At 38.6% G+C, this 14,430-nt stretch overlaps 1 protein-coding gene across 1 annotated transcript in view; it reads left to right on the forward strand.

The window, feature by feature from the left end:
- Positions 1–4,713: 4,713 nt before the first annotated feature.
- C1H14orf132 (chromosome 1 C14orf132 homolog) overlaps positions 4,714–14,430 on the forward strand; it is a 117,154-nt gene continuing 107,437 nt past the window's right edge. Inside the window, exon 1 of the mRNA XM_077268773.1 lies at positions 4,714–5,740. Coding sequence (XP_077124888.1) covers positions 5,714–5,740 — 27 coding nt within the window. The 5' untranslated portion in view covers positions 4,714–5,713. The remainder of the gene's footprint in view (positions 5,741–14,430) is intronic.

Raw genomic sequence — 14,430 nt, forward strand, 5'->3', positions numbered from 1 at the left:
AATATAACTTCTATAATACTGCCCGCTATGTTCTAGAATATAACTACTATAATACTGCCCCTATGTACAAGAATATAACTACTATAGTACTGCTCCTATGTACAAGAATATAACTACTATAATACTGCCCCTATGTGCAAGAATATAACTACTATAATACTGTCCCATGTACAAGAATATAACTACTATAATACTGCCCCATGTACAAGAATATAACTACTATAATACTGCTCTCTATGTACAAGAATATAACTACTATAATACTGCCCCATGTACATGAATATAACTACTATAATACTGCTCCTATGTACAAGAATATAACTACTATAATACTGCCCCATGTACAAGAATATAACTACTATAATACTGCCCCATGTACTAGAATATAACTACTATAGTACTGCTCCTATGTACAAGAATATAACTTCTATAGTACTGCTCCTATGTACAGCACAAGAATACAACTACTATAATACTGCCCCCTATGTACAAGAATATAACTACTATAATACTGCCCCTATGTACAAGAATATAACTACTATAATACTGCTCCTATGTACAAGAATATAACTACTGTAATACTTCTCCTATGTACAAGAATATAACTACTATAATACTGCCCCCTATGTACAAGAATATAACTATTATAATACTGCCCCTATGTACAAGAATATAACTACTATAATACTGCTCCTATGTACAAGAATACAACTACTATAATACTGCCTCTATATGCAAGAATATAACTACTATAATACTGATCCCATGTACAAGAATATAACTACTATAATACTGATCCCATGTACAAGAATATAACTACTATAATACTGCTCCTATGTACAAGAATATAACTACTATAATACTGCCCCTATGTACAAGAATATAACTACTATAATACTGCCTCTATATGCAAGAATATAACTACTATAATACTGATCCCATGTACAAGAATATAACTACTATAATACTGCTCCTATGTACAAGAATATAACTACTATAATACTGCCTCTATGTATAGGAATATAACTACTATAATACTGCTCCTATGTACAGGAATATAACTACTATAATACTGCTCCTATGTACAAGAATATAACTACTATAATACTGCCCCTATGTACAAGAATATAACTACTATAATACTGCCTCTATATGCAAGAATATAACTACTATAATACTGATCCCATGTACAAGAATATAACTACTATAATACTGCTCCTATGTACAGGAATATAACTACTATAATACTGCTCCTATGTACAGGAATATAACTACTATAATACTGCTCCTATGTACAAGAATATAACTACTATAATACTGCTCCTATGTACAAGAATATAACTACTATAATACTGCTCCTATGTACAAGAATATAACTACTATAATACTGCTCCTATGTACAGGAATATAACTACTATAATACTGCTCCTATGTACAAGAATATAACTACTATAATACTGCCCCTCCGTACAAGAATATAACTACTATAATACTGCTCCTATGTACAAGAATATAGCTACTATAATACTGCCCCTATGTACAAGAATATAACTACTATAATACTGCTCCTATGTACAAGAATATAACTACTATAATACTGCTCCTATGTATAAGAATATAACTACTATAATACTGCTCCTATGTACAAGAATATAACTACTATAATACTGCTCCTATGTATAAGAATATAACTACTATAATACTGCTCCTATGTACAAGAATATAGCTACTATAATACTGCCCCTATGTACAAGAATATAACTACTATAATACTGCTCCTATGTACAAGAATATAACTACTATAATACTGCTCCTATGTATAAGAATATAACTACTATAATACTGCTCCTATGTACAAGAATATAACTACTATAATACTGCTCCTATGTATAAGAATATAACTACTATAATACTGCTCCTATGTACAAGAATATAGCTACTATAATACTGCCCCTATGTACAAGAATATAGCTACTATAATACTGCCCCTATGTACAAGAATATAACTTCTATAATACTGCCTCTATGTACAAGAATATAACTACTATATTACTGCTCCTATGTACAGGAATATAACTACTATAATAATGCCCCTATGTACAAGAATATAACTACTATAATACTGCCCCTATGTACAAGAATATAACTACTATAATACTGCTCCTATGTACAAGAATATAACTACTATAATACTGCTCCCATGTATAAGAATATAACTACTATAATACTGCTCCTATGTACAAGAATATAACTACTATAATACTGCTCCTATGTACAAGAATATAACTACTATAATACTGCTCCTATGTACAAGAATATAACTACTATAATACTGCTCCTATGTATAAGAATATAACTACTATAATACTGCCCCTATGTACAAGAATATAGCTACTATAATACTGCCCCTATGTACAAGAATATAACTACTATAATACTGCTCCTATGTATAAGAATATAACTACTATAATACTGCCCCCTATGTACAAGAATATAACTACTATAATACTGCTCCTATGTACAAGAATATAACTACTATAATACTGCCTCTATGTACAAGAATATAACTACTATAATACTGCCCCCTATGTACAAGAATATAACTACTATATTGCTGCCTCTGTGTATAAGAATATAACTACTATACTACTGCCCCCTATGTACAAGAATATAACTACTATAATACTGCCTCTATGTACAAGAATATAACTACTATAATACTGCTCGTATGTACAAGAATATAACTACTATAATACTGCCCCCTATGTACAAGAATATAACTAGTATAATACTGCTCCTATGTACAAGAATATAACTACTATAATACTGCTCCTATGTACAAGAATATAACTACTATAATACTGTCCCTATGTACAAGAATATAACTACTATAATACTGCCTCTATGTACAAGAATATAACTACTATAATACTGCTCGTATGTACAAGAATATAACTACTATAATACTGCCCCCTATGTACAAGAATATAACTAGTATAATACTGCTCCTATGTACAAGAATATAACTACTATAATACTGCCCCTATGTACAAGAATATAACTACTATAATACTGCTCCTATGTACAAGAATATAACTACTATAATACTGTCCCTATGTACAAGAATATAACTACTATAATACTGCCTCTATGTACAAGAATATAACTACTATAATACTGCTCGTATGTACAAGAATATAACTACTATAATACTGCTCCTATGTACAAGAATATAACTACTATAATACTGCTCCTATGTACAAGAATATAACTACTATAATACTGCTCCTATGTACAAGAATATAACTACTATAATACTGCCTCTATGTACAAGAATATAACTACTATAATACTGCTCGTATGTACAAGAATATAACTACTATAATACTGCTCCTATGTACAAGAATATAACTACTATAATACTGCTCCTATGTACAAGAATATAACTACTATAATACTGCTCCTATGTACAAGAATATAACTACTATAATACTGTCCCTATGTACAAGAATATAACTACTATAATACTGCCTCTATGTACAAGAATATAACTACTATAATACTGCTCGTATGTACAAGAATATAACTACTATAATACTGCCCCCTATGTACAAGAATATAACTAGTATAATACTGCTCCTATGTACAAGAATATAACTACTATAATACTGCCCCTATGTACAAGAATATAACTACTATAATACTGCTCCTATGTACAAGAATATAACTACTATAATACTGCTCGTATGTACAAGAATATAACTACTATAATACTGCCCCCTATGTACAAGAATATAACTAGTATAATACTGCTCCTATGTACAAGAATATAACTACTATAATACTGCCCCTATGTACAAGAATATAACTACTATAATACTGCTCCTATGTACAAGAATATAACTACTATAATACTGCCTCTATGTACAAGAATATAACTACTATAATACTGTCCCTATGTACAAGAATATAACTACTATAATACTGCTCCTATGTACAAGAATATAACTACTATAATACTGCTCCTATGTACAAGAATATAACTACTATAATACTGTCCCTATGTACAAGAATATAACTACTATAATACTGCCTCTATGTACAAGAATATAACTACTATAATACTGCTCGTATGTACAAGAATATAACTACTATAATACTGCCCCCTATGTACAAGAATATAACTAGTATAATACTGCTCCTATGTACAAGAATATAACTACTATAATACTGCCCCTATGTACAAGAATATAACTACTATAATACTGCTCCTATGTACAAGAATATAACTACTATAATACTGCCTCTATGTACAAGAATATAACTACTATAATACTGTCCCTATGTACAAGAATATAACTACTATAATACTGCCCCTATGTACAAGAATATAACTACTATAATACTGCTCCTATGTACAAGAATATAACTACTATAATACTGCCTCTATGTACAAGAATATAACTACTATAATACTGTCCCTATGTACAAGAATATAACTACTATAATACTGCTCCTATGTACAAGAATATAACTACTATAATACTGCTCCTATGTACAAGAATATAACTACTATAATACTGCCCCCTATGTACAAGAATATAACTACTATATTGCTGCCTCTGTGTATAAGAATATAACAATACTATCAGTGTGTCTCCTCCTGGTGAGTAATATAGATCTGATTATTCTTCTTGTTGTTTTTCTCTCCAGTGATTCCTTTGGATGAGAGATCTCCATTTTCTTCTGCAGATCAATAGTGACGTCCTGATATCTTCATTATTGAATTGATCTTGTTTTTCTTCCTCCTTATTTCCAGGACTGGTGAGACATTTTATCTGGAAGTTCCTTTTTTTGTCTTTCCCCATTATAATAATAATAGTTTCCATGCAGACGTCTCACCTTTGACTCTTTGTATATTTTCTGCACAGAGACATATTTCCCAGGACCTTAATGTAAAATCTGTATCCGGCCCCCACCTAGAATGCCCCCGTTATCATACTGGTGCCTTCCTATGTGGCTCTTCCTATGTGGCAGAGGGCTCCTTGGCCCCACTTTCGGCTCAGGAGCCTTGGACAGCGGCTTGCACCGCACACCCTATAGCTACTACTTCCGTTCTGCTCTTTTTCAGCTTCTTACAATCAGCCATCCAGGTTCTGACCCTTAGGAAGCCCGAATCGAGGACCGTCACCAACTTCCCGACACCGTCTACATCTGCCGGAAACTTCGCTGTCAGTCGCTCCGCTTATTCGCTCTGTCCCTAAGGAGCTTTTGTTTCCATAGGAACCCATTTAACCATCACATCCCTTTATAAATGAACCTCGCTGCAGAATATTCCGCCACCGACACACAAATCTGTGCCAAGGCGTTCACACTAGAATAGCTCGCCATGGATAATACATAACCCATGCATCTGTTCCCTTCTCTCCGTCGGTACATATGGGCGCCGTGAGGATGGACAGTTAAGAGTTAACTCTGGATGGCACAGGAGGCTTCCCCCTATCGGAGCACCATCGGCAGAACACAGTGCCTGGTCAGTGGTGGTCAGTGCATGCAGGACTGGGCATGAGCGTGGCAGCAGCAGGTTGGGTCACTCAGGTCTCAGTACCAGTTGTTTCCCTCCCCTCATGTAAAAACCTAAGGGAGCCCAGGAGGATGAGCTCAGCTGAGGTCGCCCTGGATCTGTAGAAAAGGGTCCACTCCACCAGTAACCATGGACCTCTCCTTCATGGCAGCTCAGGTAAGACTGGGTGCTCTCCATCCATTGCTGCTCTTATGAGACAGAGAAGAGAAAGTGCAGGATGTATGGGAGATACTGAGCATGAATATCCCAGAAGGACACCGTAAATAATCATGGCTCTAACTGTATTATTATTAATAACTGCATTATTATTATTTAGAATTGTATCATATTGGGACACTTGGACGTCATCACTTCTGCAAACTTGTTTTATTAGCGAGTGTAACAAAACCAGATGTAATGTTATATACACAGTACCAGGGGTAATGTTATACTATATGCACAGTACCAGGGGTAATGTTATACTATATGCACAGTACCAGGGGTAATGTTATACTATATGCACAGTACCAGGGGTAATGTTATACTATATACACAGTACCAGGGGTAATGTTATACTATATACACAGTACCAGGGGTAATGTTATACTATATACACAGTACCAGGGGTAATGTTATACTATATGCACAGTACCAGGGGTAATGTTATACTATATACACAGTACCAGGGGTAATGTTATACTATATACACAGTACCAGGGGTAATGTTATACTAAATACACAGTACCAGGGGTAATGTTATACTATATGCACAGTACCAGGGGTAATGTTATACTATATACACAGTACCAGGGGTAATGTTATACTATATGCACAGTACCAGGTGTAATGTTATACTATATACACAGTACCAGGGGTAATGTTATACTATATACACAGTACCAGGGGTAATGTTATACTATATGCACAGTACCAAGGGTAATGTTATACTATATGCACAGTACCAGGGGTAATGTTATACTATATACACAGTACCAAGGGTAATGTTATACTATATGCACAGTACCAGGGGTAATGTTATACTATATACACAGTACCAGGGGTAATGTTATACTATATACACAGTACCAGGGGTAATGTTATACTAAATACACAGTACCAGGGGTAATGTTATACTATATGCACAGTACCAGGGGTAATGTTATACTATATGCACAGTACCAGGGGTAATGTTATACTATATACACAGTACCAGGGGTAATGTTATACTATATGCACAGTACCAGGTGTAATGTTATACTATATACACAGTACCAGGGGTAATGTTATACTATATACACAGTACCAGGGGTAATGTTATACTATATGCACAGTACCAGGGGTAATGTTATACTATATGCACAGTACCAGGGGTAATGTTATACTATATACACAGTACCAGGGGTAATGTTATACTATATATACAGTACCAGGGGTAATGTTATACTATATGCACAGTACCAGGGGTAATGTTATACTATATACACAGTACCAGAGGTAATGTTATACTATATATACAGTACCAGGGGTAATGTTATACTATATATACAGTACCAGGGGTAATGTTATACTATATACACAGTACCAGGGGTAATGTTATACTATATATACAGTACCAGGGGTAATGTTATACTATATGCACAGTACCAGGGGTAATGTTATACTATATACACAGTACCAGGGGTAATGTTATACTATATACACAGTACCAGGGGTAATGTTATACTATATATACAGTACCAGGGGTAATGTTATACTATATGCACAGTACCAGGGGTAATGTTATACTATATACACAGTACCAGGGGTAATGTTATACTATATGCACAGTACCAGGGGTAATGTTATACTATATGCACAGTACCAGGGGTAATGTTATACTATATACACAGTACCAGGGGTAATGTTATACTATATGCACAGTACCAGGGGTAATGTTATACTACATACACAGCACCAGGGGTAATGTTATACTATATGCACAGTACCAGGGGTAATGTTATACTATATACACAGTACCAGGGGTAATGTTACACTATATACACAGTACCAGGGTAATGTTATACTATATACACAGTACCAGGGGTAATGTTATACTATACGCACAGTACCAGGGGTAATGTTATACTATACACACAGTACCAGGGGTAATGTTATAGTATATACACAGTACCAGATGTAATGTTATACTATATACACAGTACCAGGGGTAATGTTACACTAAATACACAGTACCAGGGGTAATGTTATACTATATACACAGTACCAGGGGTAATGTTATACTATATACACAGTACCAGGGTAATGTTATACTATATACACAGTACCAAGGGTAATGTTATACTATATGCACAGTACCAGGGGTAATGTTATACTACATACACAGCACCAGGGGTAATGTTATACTATATACACAGTACCAGGGGTAATGTTACACTATATACACAGTACCAGGGTAATGTTATACTATATACACAGTACCAGGGGTAATGTTATACTATACGCACAGTACCAGGGGTAATGTTATACTATACACACAGTACCAGGGGTAATGTTATAGTATATACACAGTACCAGATGTAATGTTATACTATATACACAGTACCAGGGGTAATGTTACACTAAATACACAGTACCAGGGGTAATGTTATACTATATACACAGTACCAGGGGTAATGTTATACTATATACACAGTACCAGGGTAATGTTATACTATATACACAGTACCAAGGGTAATGTTATACTATATGCACAGTACCAGGGGTAATGTTATAGTATATACACAGTACCAGATGTAATGTTATACTATATACACAGTACCAGGGGTAATGTTACACTAAATACACAGTACCAGGGGTAATGTTATACTATATACACAGTACCAGGGGTAATGTTATACTATATACACAGTACCAGGGTAATGTTATACTATATACACAGTACCAAGGGTAATGTTATACTATATGCACAGTACCAGGGGTAATGTTATACTATATACACAGTACCAGGGGTAATGTTATACTATATACACAGTACCAAGGGTAATGTTATACTATATGCACAGTACCAGGGGTAATGTTATACTATATACACAGTACCAGGGGTAATGTTACACTATATACACAGTACCAGGGGTAATGTAATACTATATACACAGTACCAGGGGTAATGTTATACTATATACACAGTACCAGGGGTAATGTTATACTATATGCACAGTACCAAGGGTAATGTTATACTATATGCACAGTACCAGGGGTAATGTTATACTATATGCACAGTACCAGGGGTAATGTTATACTATATACACAGTACCAGATGTAATGTTATACTATATACACAGTACCAGGGGTAATGTTACACTATATACACAGTACCAGGGTAATGTTATACTATATACACAGTACCAGGGGTAATGTTATACTATATGCACAGTACCAGGGTTAATGTTATACTATATGCACAGTACCAGGGGTAATGTTATACTATATACAGAGTACCAGGGGTAATGTTATACTATATGCACAGTACCAGGGGTAATGTTATACTATATGCACAGTACCAGGGGTAATGTTATACTAAATACACAGTACCAGGGGTAATGTTACACTATATACTCAGTACCAGGGGTAATGTTATACTACATACATAGTAGCAGGGTCAATATTATACTATATACACAGTACCAGGGGTAATATTATACTATATACCCAGTACCAGGGGTAATGTTATACTATATACACAGTACCAGGGGTAATGTTATACTATATACACAGTACCAGGGGTAATGTTATACTATATACACAGTACCAGGGGTAATGTTATACTATATACACAGTACCAGGTGTAGTGTTCCCCTTATAATTGTATAGTGCACAGATTTTACATTGGTTTATTTTAAAAATCCGAAGTGCAGTTCATAACAGTCTATTATAGTTGAGTACAATAGTATACTATATAATAATAGGATGCAGTGTATCAGATGGTACAAAATAGTTTACAATATGATATTATGTGACCTGTTACAATGTAGAACATTATGGATACATTATTTCAGCACAGAGAAGAATATAAGCGATCAGTGCACTATAATGGTGTCATAGGATGTGATCCCACAGTATACTATTGCATGTTATAGGATGGCGCAGTATAGTGTACACCCTTGTATAATAGTGTAGTTCAGCAAAGAATATTATTGTTCAGCCCATTAAAGTAGTATATAATAGTACAGTACTCGGATCTTACAGCACATTGTATGACGATAATGTGAAGTGGAGCTGATTTTATGATACTGTGGAGCAATCTGTTATAATTTAGGGTAGTACAATAAATTATATCGGCACAGTATGGTATATTGGAGCATGTTATGGGATGACGTAGACCAGCATGTTATTCGAGAGTGCAGCATGAGAATCAATAAAACTAACAAATAAGACCATGGCATAAATTAAAAAGTGCTGGATAGAATACTAATAATCTAGATATGGTGATATTCCCATAAATGACTGATGGTGTGATACACAGGGTACAGTGCAGAGCGGCTCCATGTATAAAGGAGATACAACTTGCACTGTGATATGTTATATTATTGCACAGTGCCGTATATAATGGCATGTAATAGTACACAGCATATATAGCACATAGTGCTGGAGAGGATCACAATGTATAATAACACAGTATAGTACACTACATGATAAAGTACAGTGCGGTGTATTACACACAATATACTATATATTACACTTGTTGTATACACAATAACCATATATAACCCTCTGGCCACGTTCACTAATCACTATTATTGCTGCACCTGAATTCAGTCATTGTTTGGAGGATATTTAATACACAGTAGATTTGTGCAGTAAAGAACATCTGTGACCGCAGACACGTATCAGTGGTGTCCAGGAACAAGCTCCTGGGTTTGTGGCCGTAGACACGCAGTAGCGTAGCTACTGGGGGGGCAGAGGGGGCCATCGCCCCGGGCCCTGTCAAATGAAGGGGCCCACTGGGAGCCAGGGCAGGGCCACTTCTGTGAGGAGGCAGAACACCGCATAGGAGCAGAGCAGTATAATGTCTGCTCCCGTCTGACGGAGACTCTGCAGGCTGCTCGCACAGTGGCCGGCTGCAGTCTCCCCCCTGCAGTGAATGGTTTCGCCCGTCTGACCTGATGATGAAGCTTTTCCTGGCTGCAGTTTTCTTTACTCTGTGCACGCTGGGATTGGCTCAGGCACGCTGGGTCCTAGTGCCCACATCTTGCATTTCACCTAGACACTTCCTGGTCCTGCCTGCAGTGCAAACGTTATCAGTAAGTGCTGGGGATGGAACTTGTTAGGCTACTTTCACACTAGCGTCGGGAACAACCCGTCGCTGCGCGTCGGGCCGACGTTCCCGACGCTAGTGTGGTCTCCGCCGCACAACGGGGGCAGCGGATGCATATTTCCCACGCATCCGCTGCCCCATTGTGATGTGCGGGGAAGTGCGGGGAGGTGGGGGCGGAGTTCCGACTGCGCATGCGCGGTCGGAAAAAGCGGACCGTCGGGAGCAAAAAACGTTACATGTAACGTTTTTTTCTCCCGACGGACCGCTACCATACGCCCAAACGCCGCCAAACGCATTCACCGTTTGGAAATGCGTCGCAAATGCGTCGCAAATGCGTCGCTAATGTTACTCTATGACGAAACAACGTATCCAGCAAAAACTTTTGCTGGATGCGGCGTTTCGCAAAAACGACGCATTTGCGACGTATTGCAGTTAACGCTAGTGTGAAACTAGCCTTAGGGTTCTTAAATTCAGGTATGTCACTGTGAGACCGTTGGGGTATTGTGGGGGCTGAAAGTGAGTGAGGGGGCACGGGGGACAGGGCACTGGGGGGGGGGGGGGTGAATGTGAGACCATGGGGGTATTGTGGGGGAGGGGAGACAGGACACTGGGGGGTGAATGTAAGACCATTTGGGTGCTGTGAGGGCAGAAGGTGGGTGAGGTGGGACAGGGCACTGAGGGGGTGGATGTGAGATGATGGAGTTGATGGGGGTATTGAAGTGGGGGCGGGGGGACAGGTCACTGGGGGCTGAATATTATAATGTTTAGTTATGATATTATATGTACTCCATCATGTAATATTTGCTGTCTGGGGAGGCTGGAGATGGGGGGGGGAGGGGGCTTTTGATACGTACCACCTGGGCCTTTTATGAGTATTAGTATAAGGAGCCCGCATACAGTAACCAGGAGCTGCATCACATTTACAGCACCACTCCAGCATTACTTTTTATTTCATTGCTGGAGCGGTGCTGAAAATCCATGTCCCCTGCCCCCTGTCTGATACTTGCCTTTTGGCGTTTTCATCTGTTTTAGGGTATGTGCACACGTATTGTGGAGGACTGCGGATTTTTCCGCAGCGGATTTGATAAATTCGCAGGGCAAAACCGCTGCGATTTTTCCTGCGGATTTATCGCGGTTTCTATTGCGGATTGCGCTGCGGGTTTACACCTGCAGTTTTCTATTGGAGCAGGTCTAAACCCGCAGCAGAATCCGCACAAAGAATTGACATGCTGCGGAATGTAAACCGCTGCGCTTCCGGCGTTTTTTTCCGCAGCATGTGCACTGCGGATTTAGTTTCCCATAGGTTTACATTGTAATGTAAACGCATGGGAAACTGCTGCGGATCCGCAGCGTGTGCACATACCCTAAGTCTCCGCTCGGCTCCGTCTCCTGCAGTTTGTGGCCTGTCCGAGGCTCCAGTGTTTCATGGAGCAGCACAGAGGTCACTAATCAGTGTGAGTCTATGGGAGCCTCGTTCTGGCCTCTTTCTCACTCTCAGGCCGGCGTCACACTTGGCGTAAGACAATACGCCACGTATTATACGTCCGTACTACGGCCGTAATACGGAGAAATGTTCCCAAAATAGTGATCCGTAGTCAGGGTGTGTCAGCGTATTTTGCGCATGGCATCCTCCGTATGTAATCCGTATGGCATCCGTACTGCGAGATTTTCGCGCAGGCTTGCAAAACCGACATCTAATGGATTTATGTGCTCAAATGTTCGGGAAAACATATATACAGTATATATATATATATATGTCATTGTGACACATATATATATATTCTGTATTTAGATTTCAATCAGCGCGATATCTGTGAACAGCCGGTAATTCAATTGCCGGCTTTTCATTTCTCCTGCACAAACCCGACAGGATATGAGACATGGTTTACATACAGTAAACCATCTCATATCCCCTTTTTTTTGCATATTCCACACTACTAATGTTAGTAGTGTGTATCTGCAAAATTTCAGCGCTGTAGCTGCTAAAATAAAGGGTTAAATGGCGGAAAAAATTGGCGTGGGCTCCCGCGCAATTTTCTCCGCCAGAGCGGTAAAGCCAGTGACTGAGGGCAGATATTAATAGCCAGGAGAGGGTCCATGGTTATTGGCCCCCCCGTGGCTAAAAACATCTGCCCCCAGCCACCCCAGAAAAGGCACATCTGGAAGATGCGCCTATTCTGGCACTTGGCCACTCTCTTCCCACTCCCTGTAGCGGTGGGATATGGGGTAATGAAGGGTTAATGCCACCTTGCTATTGGAAGGTGACATTAAGCCAGATTAATGATGGAGAGGCGTCAATTATGACACCTATCCATTATTAATCCAATTGTAGGAAAGGGTTAAAAAACACACACACACACATGATTGAAAAGTATTTTAATGAAATAAACACAGCGGTTGTTGTAATAATTTATTGTTCTCTCAAATCCATTTGCAGTCCCTCGCTTGGCAACATAATAAACGCACAAGATACATACCTTCTGATGTACTGTCAGGTCCAACGATGTAATCCATCTGAAGGGGTTAACTAATATTACAGGCAGGAGCCCTGCTATAATGCAGCTGTGCTCCGTGCCTGTAATTCCCCTGCGAATGAATGAAATGTAGGTCATTGACCTACATTTCATTCATTCGCGGTGAGGCGCCCTCTGGTGGATGTTCTCATGAACTGCAGCCTGGGAACTTTTTCCCACGCTCCAGGTCATATGAGGACATCCACCAGGGGGCGCATCACCGCGACTGAAGGAAATGTAGGTCAATGACCTACATTTCATTCATTCGCAGGGGAATTACAGGCACGGAGCACAGCTGCATTATAGCAGGGCTCCTGCCTGTAATATTAGTTAACCCCTTCAGATGGATTACATCGTTGGACCTGACAGTACATCAGAAGGTATGTATCTTGTGCGTTTATTATGTTGCCAAGCGAGGGACTGCAAATGGATTTGAGAGAACAATAAATTATTACAACAACCGCTGTGTTTATTTCATTAAAATACTTTTAAATCATGTGTGTGTGTGTTTTTTAACCCTTTCCTACAATTGGATTAATAATGGATAGGTGTCATAATTGACGCCTCTCCATCATTAATCTGGCTTAATGTCACCTTCCAATAGCAAGGTGGCATTAACCCTTCATTACCCCATATCCCACCGCTACAGGGAGTGGGAAGAGAGTGGCCAAGTGCCAGAATAGGCGCATCTTCCAGATGTGCCTTTTCTGGGGTGGCTGGGGGCAGATGTTTGTAGCCACGGGGGGGCCAATATCCATGGACCCTCTCCTGGCTATTAATATCTGCCCTCAGTCACTGGCTTTACCACTCTGGCGGAGAAAATTGCGCGGGAGCCCACGCCAATTTTTTCCGCCATTTAACCCTTTATTTTAGCAGCTACAGCGCTGAAATTTTGCACATACACACTACTAACATTAGTAGTGTGGAATATGCAAAAAAAAGGGGGATATGAGATGGTTTACTGTATGTAAACCATGTCTCATATCCTGTCGGGTTTGTGCAGGAGAAATGAAAAGCCGGCAATTGAATTACCGACTTTT

The sequence above is a fragment of the Ranitomeya variabilis genome, chromosome 1 (genome assembly GCF_051348905.1).
Source record: "Ranitomeya variabilis isolate aRanVar5 chromosome 1, aRanVar5.hap1, whole genome shotgun sequence".
Lineage (NCBI taxonomy): Eukaryota > Metazoa > Chordata > Amphibia > Anura > Dendrobatidae > Ranitomeya > Ranitomeya variabilis.